The 14,338-nt window shown below is 41.8% G+C and overlaps 1 protein-coding gene across 1 annotated transcript; it reads right to left on the reverse strand.

Annotated features, from left to right (window-relative positions):
• Positions 1–8,835: 8,835 nt before the first annotated feature.
• Positions 8,836–9,381, reverse strand: LOC125554277 (zinc finger protein 11-like). Its single transcript, XM_048717851.1, has 2 exons — positions 9,299–9,381; positions 8,836–9,259 (listed from the first exon to the last, which is right to left on the reverse strand). The coding sequence occupies exons 1-2, from the start codon at positions 9,379–9,381 to the stop codon at positions 8,836–8,838; spliced, it is 507 nt and encodes a 168-aa protein (XP_048573808.1).
• Positions 9,382–14,338: the final 4,957 nt, after the last annotated feature.

The raw sequence follows: 14,338 nt of genomic DNA on the forward strand, positions 1-14,338 counted from the left end.
GTCTTAGTGTTTCGAGGCCATATCTGCATATGCTAGGCTCGTCAAGTTTAACCTGAGTATTCTGCGTGTGCAAAACTGGCTTGCACCCGTTGTAGATGAACGTAGAGCATATCACGCCCGATCAGCACGTGGTGTCTCGGCACGACGAACTTTGGCAACGGTGCATACTCAGGGAGAACACTTTTACCTTAAATTTTTTGAGAGATCATCTTATAATGCTACCGTCAAACAAAGCAGAATAAGATGCATAAAGGATAAACATCACATGCAATCAAATATAAGTGATATGATATGGCCATCATCATCTTGTGCTTGTGATCTCCATCTCCGAAGCACCGTCATGATCACCATCGTCACCGGCACAACACCTTGATCTCCATCGTAGCATCGTTGTCGTCTCGCCAACTATTGCTTCTACGACTATCGCTACCGCTTAGTGATAAAGCAAAGCAATTACAGGGCGATTGCATTGCATACAATAAAGCGACAACCATATGGCTCCTGCCAGTTGCCGATAACTTGGTTACAAAACATGATCATCTCATACAACAAAATATAGCATCATGTATTGACCATATCACATCATAAAATGCCCTGTAAAAACAAGTTAGACATCCTCTACTTTGTTGTTGCAAATTTTACGTGGCTGCTATGGGCTGAGCAAGAATCGTTCTTCCTACGCATCAAAACCACAACGATAGTTCATTAAGTTAGTATTGTTTTAACCTTCACAAGGACCGGGCATAGCCACACTCGGTTCAACTAAAGTTGGAGAAACTGCACCCGCCAGCCACCTGTGTGCAAAGCACGTCAGTAGAACCAGTCTCATGTAAGCGTACGCGTAATGTCGGTCTGGGCCACTTCATCCAACAATACCGCCGAATCAAAGTATGACATGCCGGTAAGCAGTATGACTTGTATCGCCCATCACTCACTTGTGTTCAACTCGTGCATATAACATCTACGCATAAAACCAGGCTCTGATGCCACTGTTGGGGAATGTAGTAATTTCAAAAAAATTCCTACGCACACACAGGATCATGGTGATGCATAGCAACGAGAGGGGAGAGTGTGTCTACGTACCCTCGTAGACCGAATGCGGAAGCGTTAGCACAACGCGGTTGATGTAGTCATACGTCTTCACGATCCGACCGATCCAAGTACCGAACGCACGGCACCTCCGAGTTCTGCACACGTTAAACTCAATGATGTCCCACGAGCTTCGATCCAGCAAAGCTTCACAGGAGAGTTTCGTCAGCACGACGGCGTGGTGACGGTGATGATGATGCTACCGACGCAGGGTTTCGCCTAAGCACCGCTACGATATGATCGAGGTGGATTATGGTGGAGGGGGGTACCGCACACGGCTAAGAGATCAATGATCAATTGTTGTGTCTATGGGGTGCCCCTGCCCCCGTATATAAAGGAGCAAGGGGGAGGGCGCGGCCGGCCAGGGAGAGGCGCGCCAAGGGGAGTCCTACTCCCACCAGGAATAGGATTCCCCCCTTTCCAACTTGGAGTAGGAGAGGGAAGGAAGAGGAAGGAGGGAGGAAGGAAAGGGGGCCGCCCCCCCCCCCCAATTCGGATTGGGCTTGGGGGGCGCGCCACCTCCCTTGCTCCTTTCCCCTCCTTTCCACTAAAGCCCAATAAGGCCCATATACCTCCCGGGGGGTTCCGATAACCTCCCGATACTCCGGTATATTCCCGATCTCACCCGGAACCATTCCGGTATCCAAATATAGTCGTCCAATATATCGATCTTTACGTCTCGGCCATTTCGAGACTCCTCGTCATGTCCGTGATCATATCTGGGACTCTGAACTACCTTCGGTACATCAAAACACAAAAACTCATAATACTGATCGTCACCAAACTTTAAGCGTGCGGACCCTACGGGTTCGAGAACTATGTAGACATGACTGAGAGACGTCTCCGGTCAATAACCAATAGCAGGACCTGGATGCTCATATTGGTTCCTACATATTCTACGAAGATCTTTATCGGTCAAACCGCATAACAACATACGTTGTTCCCTTTGTCATTGGTATGTTACTTGCCCGAGATTCGATCGTCGGTATCTCAATACCTAGTTCAATATCGTTACCGGCAAGTCTCTTTACTCATTCCGTAATACATCATCCTGCAACTAACTCATTAGTTACAATGCTTGCAAGGCTTATAGTGATGTGCATTACCGAGTGGGCCCAGAGATACCTCTCCGATAATCGGAGTGACAAATCCTAATCTCGAAATACGCCAACTCAACAAGAACCTTCGGAGACACCTATGGAGCACCTTTATAATCACCCAGTTACGTTGTGACGTTTGGTAGCACACAAAGTGTTCCTCCGGTAAACGGGAGTTGCATAATCTCATAGTCATAGGAACATGTATAAGTCATGAAGAAAGCAATAGCAACATACTAAACGGTCAAGTGCTAAGCTAACGGAATGGGTCAAGTCAATCACATCATTCTCCTAATGATGTGATCCCGTTAATCAAATGACAACTCATGTCTATGGTTAGGAAACATAACCATCTTTGATAAATGAGCTAGTCAAGTAGAGGCATACTAGTGACACTCTGTTTGTCTATATATTCACACATGTATCATGTTTCCGGTTAATACAATTCTAGCATGAATAATAAACATTTATCATGATATAAGGAAATAAATAATAACTTTATTATTGCCTCTAGGGCATATTTCCTTCACTAATCTCACACTGCGATGCATGTGGTCCTGCTGGGCTTTCTGCGGGCCTGAATCATGACCCATGGATGAGTTTCTAGTCGTATTCAGGCCGTGGTGGCCCAATAGGTGGCATTTTTTTTATATTTTCCCAGTTTTTTTGTTTTCTTTTTTTCTTTATTTATTTTATTTTGTTTCTACTTACAACAAAATACTTACTGTTGCTATTTTATTTTATTTTGTTTCTACTTATTTATTAAAGTTTATTTTGTTTCTAACAAAAGAAATCTTTATGATAATTCTTTTTGCTATTAAAGTTTCTAACAAAAAAGTTCTTTATGAAAATTCTTTTTTCTTGTAATGTTTTGAACAGAAAATACTTTGATAATTTTAGTTGCATAAATTTTATATAATTTTAGTTTCAACAATACTAGAGGTTTATAAAACTTTTTAGTTGATTCTTTTTGCTATTAGAGTTTCATTAAAGTTTCTAGTTCATTCTTTTTTCTATTAGAGTTTCATTAAAGTTTTCTAGTTTATTATTTTTGCTATTAAAGTTTCATAAAAGTTTTCCATGCATTTACTGATTTTTTTTTGCTATAAGACCCTGAAATTCAAAAGCATTTCAAATGAACTCTGAAAAGGATGAAAGTTGGCATGGTATCATCATTTCACCCACATAGCATGTGCTAAAAAGTTGAGAGGGTTACGGCAAAAACTAGATGCACTTCGTGTACAAAATGGACAATCTCTTTCGAAGTATCAGGGTTTCAGACAAAAACTCGTCTGTTACAAAGGGATTTCATTTTTTTGAACTTATTTGAACTCCAGACTTTTTGTGTGTTCAAAATGCACCATTCAAAGCCACATCATCAATTTTTAGCCTTTTATGACTTTATTTGTTATTTTTTATGCATTTACTGATTTTTTTGAGCTATAAGACCCTGAAATTCAAAAGCATTTCAAATGAACTCTGAAAAGGTTGAAAGTTGGCATGGTATCATCATTTCACCCATATAGCATGTGCTAAAAAGTTGAGAGGGTTACGGCAAAAACTAGATGCACTTCGTGTACAAAACGGACAATCTCTTTCGTAGTATCAGGGTTTCAGACAAAAACTCATCTGTTACATAGTTCTCATTGAACAACATATAGCTCTCCAGAGCATCTAGTTAAACCATACATTGAAACTATCTAAAATATTTCAATGCAACAACAAATGCAATCATAATGACAACTAAGGTAACAATTAATCTAACGGCATAATGATACCAAGCCTCGGTATGAATGCCATATTTTCTAATCTTTCTAATCTTCAACCGCATTGCATCCATCTTGATCTTGTGATCATCGACGACATCCGCAACATGCAACTCCAATATCATCTTCTCCTCCTCAATTTTTTTTATTTTTTTGTCAAGTAATTGTTTTCTTCTTCAACTAAATTTAAGCTCTCGACAATAGGGTTGGTTGGAATTTCCGGTTCAACTACCTCCTAGATAAAAAAATCTATGTCACGTTGGTCGGCATAATTGTCATAAATAATAAATGAACCAAATAGTTATAAAAGATAATATATACCACATCCGAATCATAGCCAGAGCGAGGGCCAACGGGGGCGGATACCAAAACCATCGCACTATATAATAATAAACAATAATAAAATTAAGAAAATTAGACAAGTATCTATCTAAAGTAATAGTTTTTCCTTTCAGAAAGAAGATAAGAACAAGAGGCTCACCACGATGGTGCCGGCGACGAGATCGCGCGGGCGATCGACGGTGGTGAAGACGGAGACGGGACATGACGGACCGCTAAACGTAGGCAAATCTCCGGGAAAATGGGGCTTGAAGGTCGAGCTTCGAGAGGAGAAAGCTTAACAAGTGTGGCTCAGGCATTTCATCGAACACCTCATGTGTATAGGAGGTGAGCTAGAGCACCACAAAGCTCTCCCCTCGTCGGCCAGAAAAAACAGAGCACTATGGAGTGCTCTTCCGCAACGATGGGATATATATAGCCACCTCATTGGTCCCGGTTCGTGGCTGGAACCGGGACTAAATGCCACCCTTCTGTCCCGGTTCTAGACACGAACCGGGACCAATGGCTGTGGGCCAGGAGTGAGGCCCATTGGTCTGGTTCGTGCCTAGAACCGGGGCAAATGTCTCCCGAGGCCCGGCCGGGCCCCTGGGCGCACGAACCGGGACGTATGCCCGCCATGGGTCCCGGTTCTTGACTGAACCGGGACTAATGGGCTGGCCAGGCTCCAACCAAAGCCCTGTTTTCTACTAGTGAGAACAAGCTTACTCCGACTAGATGCGAAAGCACAGAGGCAACATTGTTGACAGTGGCAAGGTTGGAGGTGTCAAGGTGGATCTTCAGTTTGGGCTAAAGCTGAAGAATTTCAACATCTTCGCCCAGTTCATCGCCATTGCTGTGCTCTGGCGTTAGTGTGCTAAGTGTGGGTAAGTTCACCAACTAGGGTACAAGGTAGGCATTCAAAAAAAAACTAGGGTACAAGGTAAGCACAACATGTACGCCGTATGCAACCAAACGCCGTGTTCATATGCCGCTTGGGCCAATGCAGGCAACCAAACAAAGTGCACTTGCGTATTACCTAATGCAGGGACACTAGATACAGGCAACCAAACAACTTGCAGATGGCGTATTAGAGCCTGTTGTTGCTCAACCAGACTGGGTTGGGAAGTGTATGCAATGCAGGAACTGTAGCAAACGGCAACCAAACACGCCCCTAACGCATGCGCGTGTGCTAGTACTCGTATGCACCAAGTACTGATGCATGCATTGCTATCTAGGTCCTGATGCATGCATTCCTAGCTAAGCCACGCATGCATTACTAGCTAAGCCACGCATGAAACCCATGCTCTTCGGCCAAAAGATGACCGAAGTATGGTCTTCGGCCTAGAGAAAACCAAAAATAGCTCTTCAACCCAGATGCACCTGTCTTCGGGCACTAGGAAACCGAAGAGCCTACTTCGGCCAGGTGCTGACGAAAAAGTTGGTCTTTGGCCTAATAGAGGCTAACGGGGTTATAGTTCTGCAAATAACACATTAGGTCATATAGTTTCCAAATTCACTATAAAAACATTATGGTTTAAATAAATAAAAAAGGAAACCATAAAGAAAAGGCCCACACGTGGTATTACAACATGGTTCAATGTCCAAACCAACAAGAACACATATAAATCTCCTCGCCAAAAAAAGGAACACATGTAGATCTAGTTTCACAAAGGAAAAAAAATGCTGACAACAACTATGTGTGAGCGCAAGAAAAACATTAAAAAGCCCACATGAGATATTATATTTTGACAAAAAAGCCCGGGGCAGGACTACAACAACAACACACTAGGCTTAGAAGCCTGCCCAAAAACAAGAGAGATGACACACATTAACAAAATTACGGCACCTAATCCGATGCCCCTTGGTGTTAGCAATTCCCCTTTTTAGACCCAATCTATGCTTAAAGAGACTACAACTTGGTTAGTAATGCCCTAACGAACAAGGAGATGTACAATTATAGTTTCATGGAGAAAGAACATTTCTGAACGTAACAATACATAATGAAGGAAAAATAAAGTATAAAAAGAAGGAAACAATGCCGGAAAAGACAAAACAAAAAATAGAAACAAGAACAAAGAGAAAGTATCAGTGCCCAGGTTCAAACTAGAAGTCTAGAACTAGTGCCGGCATGTATGCCCGATAGAATATGCTCAATAATATTATCAGTTAGTTGGAGAGAGTGCACATGTGTAAGTGGCCATGTTTATGAGAGCCAGTTAATCACCGTGATCTTTTCCATATGATAACCAGGCTGCAAAACTTGACAAACTGTGTCCAGTGATGTCTACGAGGGCCATAAATTCAGTTATTGATGCCCGAGTTGTTCCGGAGGAATATTGCACAAAGTACCTTAAGATTGGTGCAAGTTCTATTGTCTTATCCAGGAATGTATTCATTGGGATTAGGGAATACATGGTTAAGTTAATTTTAAGTATTCTGGTAGCTCTTTGAGCATTAGAATTATTGTATATTCTACAGTTTGTTCTTGATGGGACGGGAGGTGCTATTATGGTGTATTGAATGATAGGACATACTTCTTCGTTGTCTGGCTGAGGGATGTGCAAACAAATCATTCCACCTTGGCAAGCTAAATTTAGGTGACAGTGAAAAAGATCTACTGTTGGCACAAAGAGAAGTGGTGACAGTGGATCACCTTGATGAACATCTCAGGTGCAGAGGAACAGATAGCTAGGGGATCCATTGAGTAGGATTAAGGAGGACCCTGAATTATACTCCCTTCGTCCCATAATATAAGAGTTCTCTTATATTATGGGACGGAGGGAGTGCGTATTAGAATCATATACAAGTTCCTTTAAAAAAAGGAGAATCAAATAGTAAATACAACTATATGTTTGTGGCTGCGCTGTGGCTGCAGTGGCAACAATGCACCATTCTGTATACCTGGTATACCTATAGAAAGGGAAGAAAGTTTGATGATTCTATCTTTTTCAAGCAATCTAGTGAAGGAAGAAAGTTTGTGCACAAATTTGTTATGGAATTCTCACGTAAGTTGAAAAAACATGATTTTCTACTTTGTATTCAGAAATGGCATGTTACACTCTCCATATTTCCTAGCTTTCTATTAGCAAATTCCAAATAATTTGAAATCAAAACATTACACTCTCCGTATCAAGATCTTTATGTGGTTCGTCCACAAAGGAGTCATCTTGACCAAAGATAATCTGACGAAAAGGAATTGGGTTGGTAATTCCAGGTGCTGTTTTTGTGATTAAAACGAAACGATTAAACACCTCTTTCTCGAGTCTCCACTTGCAAAATTATTATGGAGATCTATTCATATAGCTTTCAACATTCATCCTCCAATGAGCATAAACACGTTATTTGGGACGTGGCTTAATGGAGTAGACATACACATAGCTAAACATATTCGGATATGGATGTGTGCATTACTATGGGCTATATGGAACACTAGAAATGATATGATTTTTAATGGTGCAAAATTCACTAATTTTTTGCATGTTATCTACAGAGCTACAGCCTGAATCCGTATGTGGTCGTTACTCACTCACCCGGACTACAGAGGGCGTATGGTTACTGGGTGCAACAGTTGGGAGACGATAGCACGGGCTATCTTCAGCCGATTTGGATGGCGAGATAATAATAGGCTAGGTGTGTAGGCATCATAGTCTGTTCTTTCTCGCCGGATGTGGTGCTTTACATTTTTATTTTCTCCTTTTTATTTGCTCGGATTTTGAGCATCCTCGAATGCTAAGACTTTGCTATGATTTTAATAATATGGCTACATGCATCGACTGATGCAGAGACCGAATGTAATCCTCCTTTTCAAAAAAAAATTTGAAATCAGGTTCCGCGTTAACAGCGTGGATTCCACATTGCTACCGTGCTGAAAGAGCTAAATACCACACAGGTGGGTAGGCCAAGTTCCATGCATATGGAGCTAGAATAGCTTCCTACCTTTGTTATCTTTGACACAGCGTCCTTTTTGGGTTGTAATCATCAGAAATTATTTGTATGCAGTAGTTTGTATTTGTAGAATTGGCATGTGATTTTTTTCACGAAGAATTCACTTGTACAGTAGTATTTATTAGTAGAAAATTATCCTTGATACAGATCTCCTGGAAAGATTGTTGTGTTTATCCTATATCAATATGTAAATTGTAATCATGCTCTGCTTGGATCAAATTCACGCGGTATTGGATCATATATGCAATTCAAGAAGACCTAACACTGCAGTCCTACATTTTTCTTCTTCCTATTTGCGAATCAAACAAGATATAAGTAGAACATGCATGCCTGTGTGTATATCAGGCGGGATATAGCATTATTGTATATATTTGATATACATCGAATCATCTATCTACTCTTGTTGTTGTTACGGTAAAATAAATATATATACATTCAGTTACGAACAAGCAGCAGAAGATGAGAATAGCAATAATGACATTAAGCAGCAAAAGAACTGAAGCGATGCTAGCTAGGAAGCTCATGTATATATCATCGATAAATCATGCATGTATATAGATGAGTGCGTTCCTTATGCGTCGGTATGTGTATGAGTTGCACTAGCGGTACCGTGCGAGTGATCAGTTCCTAGGACGAGGCCCGAGCCTGAGCTCCAAGTCCAGCTTCCTCTCCGGCAGCTCACCGTCCTGCCACCACTCTGACGGCCCTTCCAGCGCGCGGCCGCTCCCATGGCACCGAAGGCTCAGTTGCAGGTCACGATCATCAGTGCCGTCGTCCGCACCGAACAGGCTCAGCTCCCTCGGGGTAGGGCTACCACGGCTCACGGCCTCCTCTTTAACTCTGCCGCCGGTGTTCCGGGCGTAGTACAACATGGAGAAGCCCCCGCTGCTCACCGGCGGCGCTGGGGGATACACCAAGGTGCACTCTGTCGGGAGGCGGACGGGCTTGGCGCGGTCGCGGCGGTGGACGTTCATGTGCCCGCCCAGCGCCTGCGCCGTGGTGAACCCGCGCTTGCAGAACACGCACCCGTAGTACGGCCGGGCGCTAGGGGGCGACACGGCTGCCGCGTCGACGTCGCCGTGCCGAGCTGCAGCCACCGCCGGGCTGTGCGATCTCACGGCCGCCTCCTCCTCGCTCGACGCCGCTTTGCTGTTGCCACTCTCCATGTTGCAAGCCAGCTACGACGATCTGCCGAATCTGGGATGACAAATTCGATCGATTGAAGGGTTTGGCGATCGAAGATCTTCGAGGTTGTGTGCAAGACCGGGCCGGGCTATATCAGAGCTTGGGAGGACAGCGACAGAGAGACTGGGATTGGCAGGGAGCATTACTATTGTTTTTGACAGCAGCTTTGGGAATAAAAGACTGCCACGGCCGGCCGGCAGCTAGACCTCGCTATTCGTCGATGACTCTGCCCTAGCTGTACGCATGCTGTGCAACACGGATGGATGTGGAGCTGCTTCAGACTGAAGTATCCTCTTGCGCAAAATATAATAATAGTACGTACGTACATCATCGCTGATGTGTCCTTTGAAATTTTAGTTTGGACTGTTTGCATCAGTAATACTACACGTACAAATAAATTACAGGGTTTTACAAAGAGGATTACCTTGATTGGTCAACAGATAGAGGCAGCCCACACCTCTGAAAATCAGGAAGAAGGATAAATTTGTGATTGGTTAATAGATGGAAAAAGTTTGTAAACTCATGTATTTGTTTGCATGTCTAGCATTTTTGTTGTTTGCATATATAACATGACCTGGTGTGTGGGTGTGCCAGGCCCGGCTACACCTTGTGATTTTGACCAAGTATGCAGGCCTGGCGGGTGCCCCTCCCTGCTAGCATCTATAGGCTCTCACAAATCTACTAATTACAGCTGAGATTCCTTCACTTGATGATATTTCAAATTTTATGAATTTACGCCATGGACTATTGAAGATCCTTTTTTTATGGACCCCAATAGCCAGTGAACGGTCATTGTGAGGGATGGCATTTGCGAACATTTTTGCTAGCAGTTTCTTTAGAGACGCATGAGAATTTCTTCAGAGACACATGGTAGTTTCTTGAAAGAAGGAAAATTTGCAGCAAAAACGGGCAGAATTGACATCTGCTGCCACCTAAAAATGCCATCAAGAAAATGTTAGCTTGCCATCCCCCTCCCAGGGAATGTTCTCCAGTTAGTACTTCCGTTTTTTATAGCATGGGAGAGTATTGGTAAAAACTATCCCATTATATGAGATTGCTCTCTAGTAGGGTCAAAGCACATTGTACTGGTTTGGTGTATATATATGGATCTCTATATTTACACACTCAGCTGGGTGCAGCTGCTATAGTGCTTCTCGTGTTAAGTTGCTGTCATACCATTGAATCAGCCTTGCCTAGGATCGATGGAACTAATTAAACTATCACACATAAACCCTTGGTTAACTCTCCAGCTAAAATAATCTTTGATTGTTAAGCATGTACGGGAAGATGGATACAAGGTTAATACAGCTATCCTTCGTAGTAAATTCACATGCCATGGTTCTTCTTTTAATATATACACATGTTTCTTGAATAAAAGTCCCTGGGCTCCACTCACGTCTCGAGGGGCTTGTGAGTATTTTTTTTTTTGCCCCCATTGTTCTTTATGGACGATGGTTTGGTTCTTTGTATTGTCCATCGGCATGGCTCCATAAGCATCGTCCGCGACAACCTTGTCTTCTTCAACAACCCCTTTTTTCAAGCCTTTGTGAGTAAAGTCGTTGGCTTGATCAACCGTACTCGTGTGACTGTCTGGCTAGACTGGGGTGGTTCCCCCGCCGATATGCTTGTCCTAATTGCCAATCTTCATCATATGAGATGGTTTACTATTGCGGATCCAACAAAATTTCATTGTCCACATGTCTTTGCAGGTACTTCTGTGGCTGAATTGCTCGATGTTATGCATTTCTAATGAGAGCTATGGTGGCACAAGGATGACATGCTCGGTTGTGGCTTCAACAAGAATTTGGAGGCATATTGTCTTGGTTATAGTATCTCCTTTACTTAGGGTTATTTTTTTTACGCCCGTAGGTTTAGCTACCCATTATCTGGTTGTGTCCAATGTTCTCTTGATCTCATATAAACCGGATTTGATTTCAAAGAAGTAGTAAGATTTTTTTTTGTGGAGATACATCATGCTATATAATAAGTCGAGAACAAAATTTACATATTCTCTATGTGATCATCTCAGAGGAAATGAGCGACTTCATCAGGAGTTGTCCGTTTTGTTATGTTTCATATGAAAGATTGCTTCTCCAACTTCCTTTTCATTGAAAATTGTAGTAAGAATACCATTCTCGTGGGAGACATAAGCGGTATATCATCGATTTCAAATTCATCTTGAGAAAAGCTATTGTCTTCAAGTGGCACAAAAAGGTTTTGTAATGTTAGTTAATGTACTTTTGAACCCCCAACTCATCTCTAGGTTACAATGTCTGCTATTGGCGATCATGCGAATTTATATTGTGTTGTTATCACCCTCACATAAATGTCTGACCTTGAACCGTTGTTGCCAATCGATTTCCTCACTCCCACGAGTCTGGACAATGATCCACTCCACTCTCTTTTAAGGGAATTTTACTATCATCTGATCCAGATGTTTGTGATTTCTTATCAAGATCATCAATAATATCAAGCAAGCTTTTCTTCCCCTTTTTTAATTTATCTTACTGCTCCCCCCGTAAAGAAATATAAGAGGGTTTAGACCACTAAAGTAGCGATGTATATGCTCTTATATTTCTTTATGGAAGGAGTAGTATTTTTCTCCTACCCCTGCAACAATTTATGAAGTTTGTGAATTTTATTTTGCCATCTTTGCATGGTTAGGGAACCTTTTGCCCATCTCTCCGAAGCTTGGACATCGTATCAACAAAGTCGTCAGCTGCAACCACCTTGCTCAAGTTTGAATAAAAAGTTATATTGTCATGGTGAAACACGATGCCCGAATTCAATACTAGAGTGATCTCATTGAAGCAATCTGGAGCATTGATGACAAGTAAACCCCTATAAACATAAAACCGATAAGATATGATTCAAGAAGAACCAAGATACAAGCGCTAATAACAAGCAAGAGTCGCGGGAGGGGATATGATGACAGTCAACTTGTTAACATCTCACACGATTCTACCAAACTCTTAGTTACACCCAAGCTTAAGAGTTTTGTACTCTAGAAAAGCTCCACCACAAGATACTTGCGAGACATGTATGCTCTAAAACACTCCTGCAATATATTTACATATTTTCAGAAATATGGATATGAACACACATAAACAAGATATTGTATATTACCTAGCCAAAAGTATTACTAACGGGAGGCATGTTTTTTCACTTTGCTTAGATTTGGGTTGAAATTGAATGTAACAAAAATATTTCTTCAACACTTCAAACTCAATTCAAAAAGGCTAACACAATATCCATGAGAAAATATAGATCTAACTACAATACGAAATTATATTTATAATGTTAAATTAGAAGTTATAACAACTAATATTGATATCTTAACATTTACCAGCATCAGTGCATCGTTAGTTAGGCCAGTCATACTTCAAAATCTAAGCAAATATAACAGAATATATATGAATATAAGACATGTAGATGTGGGATAGAATGAGTTCTAGAAAATATGCGCAAGCTCAGTAAACTATTGAGAACAGAAATCGTGGAATTAACCAAAGTGCATAAGAGAAAAGACATGTACAATCTAACCCAAACAACTGAACTTTTAGAGCCTACCATCTTTGGTCCTGCCCAGCCCGGTAATTTGTCTATTATGGGCTCACTCTAAATACGTGTGCACCAAGAAAAAATTGGCGGACATCTTGACTAAGTCTCTCGCTAGGATGCAATATTTCGATGTGAGAGAAAGGGCTAGATTTAGTGGAGTGAAGATGATTGCATAACAAGCTTAATAAAGTGATTGTTGTAGTAATTAATGTTTTGATTTTAGTATCTTAAAACCTTACATTTGGATTTAGAGTCATAGTTAGTGGTCAGTTTGGACGTCATTCAGATGTCAAGAACTTAGAGTTTATTTCAGAGCCTAAGTTAAATTCATTTTTGTAAACCGAGTTTCTTTGGGCTAAATAATGCTAAGTGAGATATGAGGGGTATGAATTTAGTTACGGATGGTCGATTTGTGGTCTTGAAGGAATGTGTTGCCCAGAGCAACCTAAGATGGGTGCAAATGCTATTGTCTGGTCCGGGAAGGTATTGATCAGGACTAGTGAAGTTTCTTTTCCAAAATGGAAGGTTATACTCTCAGCCTCTACATCCTAGGATTAATATGACCATCATTTTGTTAAATAAGGGCAAGACCACGAGGCCAAAACACGTTATAAACATAGCACACGATATGATATGCAAATGTCAGCCCATTATAGGGTGCGTCAAAGAAAAACTACAACTAAATTGTTATGTTCCGCAAGAAAATGCCTTCAAGAATGGAGTACATAATCGCATCAACATTTTCGAGTCCAGCCTGAAAGGCTAGGGCAAGGATTTTCACTTTGGGTGCAAGGTCCAACCAATCAAGGTTGGAGCATCAACATGAAGACAACACCTTTAACAAGGAGGCGATGCATGTTTATTGTTGTCGGTTCCAAGACCGGAAGGGTGGATCATAGGTTTTACCCTGGATATGGAGTGGCATTCCGGTCACCGTCTTGATGGTAAATCTTCCAACAGTTGCTCCACTAATTACTCTGGGTGCAATGAGGAAATCATGTCTCATGGACACTCCTTTAAGTATTAACTGAGAAGTACACACCACATATTTTGGAGATGCTCTTGACAGACTAGGAGCACCGCAATGGTGTCGGTGGTGTATTGAATGACAGGAAAGTCTTCCCGTTGGGATGAGGGGATGAGCAAATGGAATATCCATCTTGACATGCTAATTTTACAAAAAAAAAATAGAAAAGGAAGATGACCCCCGGCCTCTGCATCTGGGCGATGCATACGGCCACTTTATTAATTATTCTCACAAGACCTTACAAAGTAATACCACAGTAAGACTAAAGCCGCCGTCTAAGCAACAAACTGTCGCTACACCTATCCAGTTGATGAAGGGGCGCAGATAGCCTGGGCCTAATACCAAACATA

This window comes from Triticum urartu, chromosome 4A (genome assembly GCF_056163025.1).
Source record: "Triticum urartu cultivar PI428250 chromosome 4A, HENAU_Tu73, whole genome shotgun sequence".
NCBI lineage: Eukaryota > Viridiplantae > Streptophyta > Magnoliopsida > Poales > Poaceae > Triticum > Triticum urartu.

Bases quoted from the DNA above. Each gene is read 5' to 3' on its own strand.
- LOC125554277 (XM_048717851.1), bottom strand. From the start codon at position 9,381: ATGGAGAGTGGCAACAGCAAAGCGGCGTCGAGCGAGGAGGAGGCGGCC. The intron at 9,260-9,298 runs GCACGGCGACGT...GTCGCCCCCTAG, and splicing joins CCGGCGGTGGCTGCAGCTCG to CGCCCGGCCGTACTACGGGT.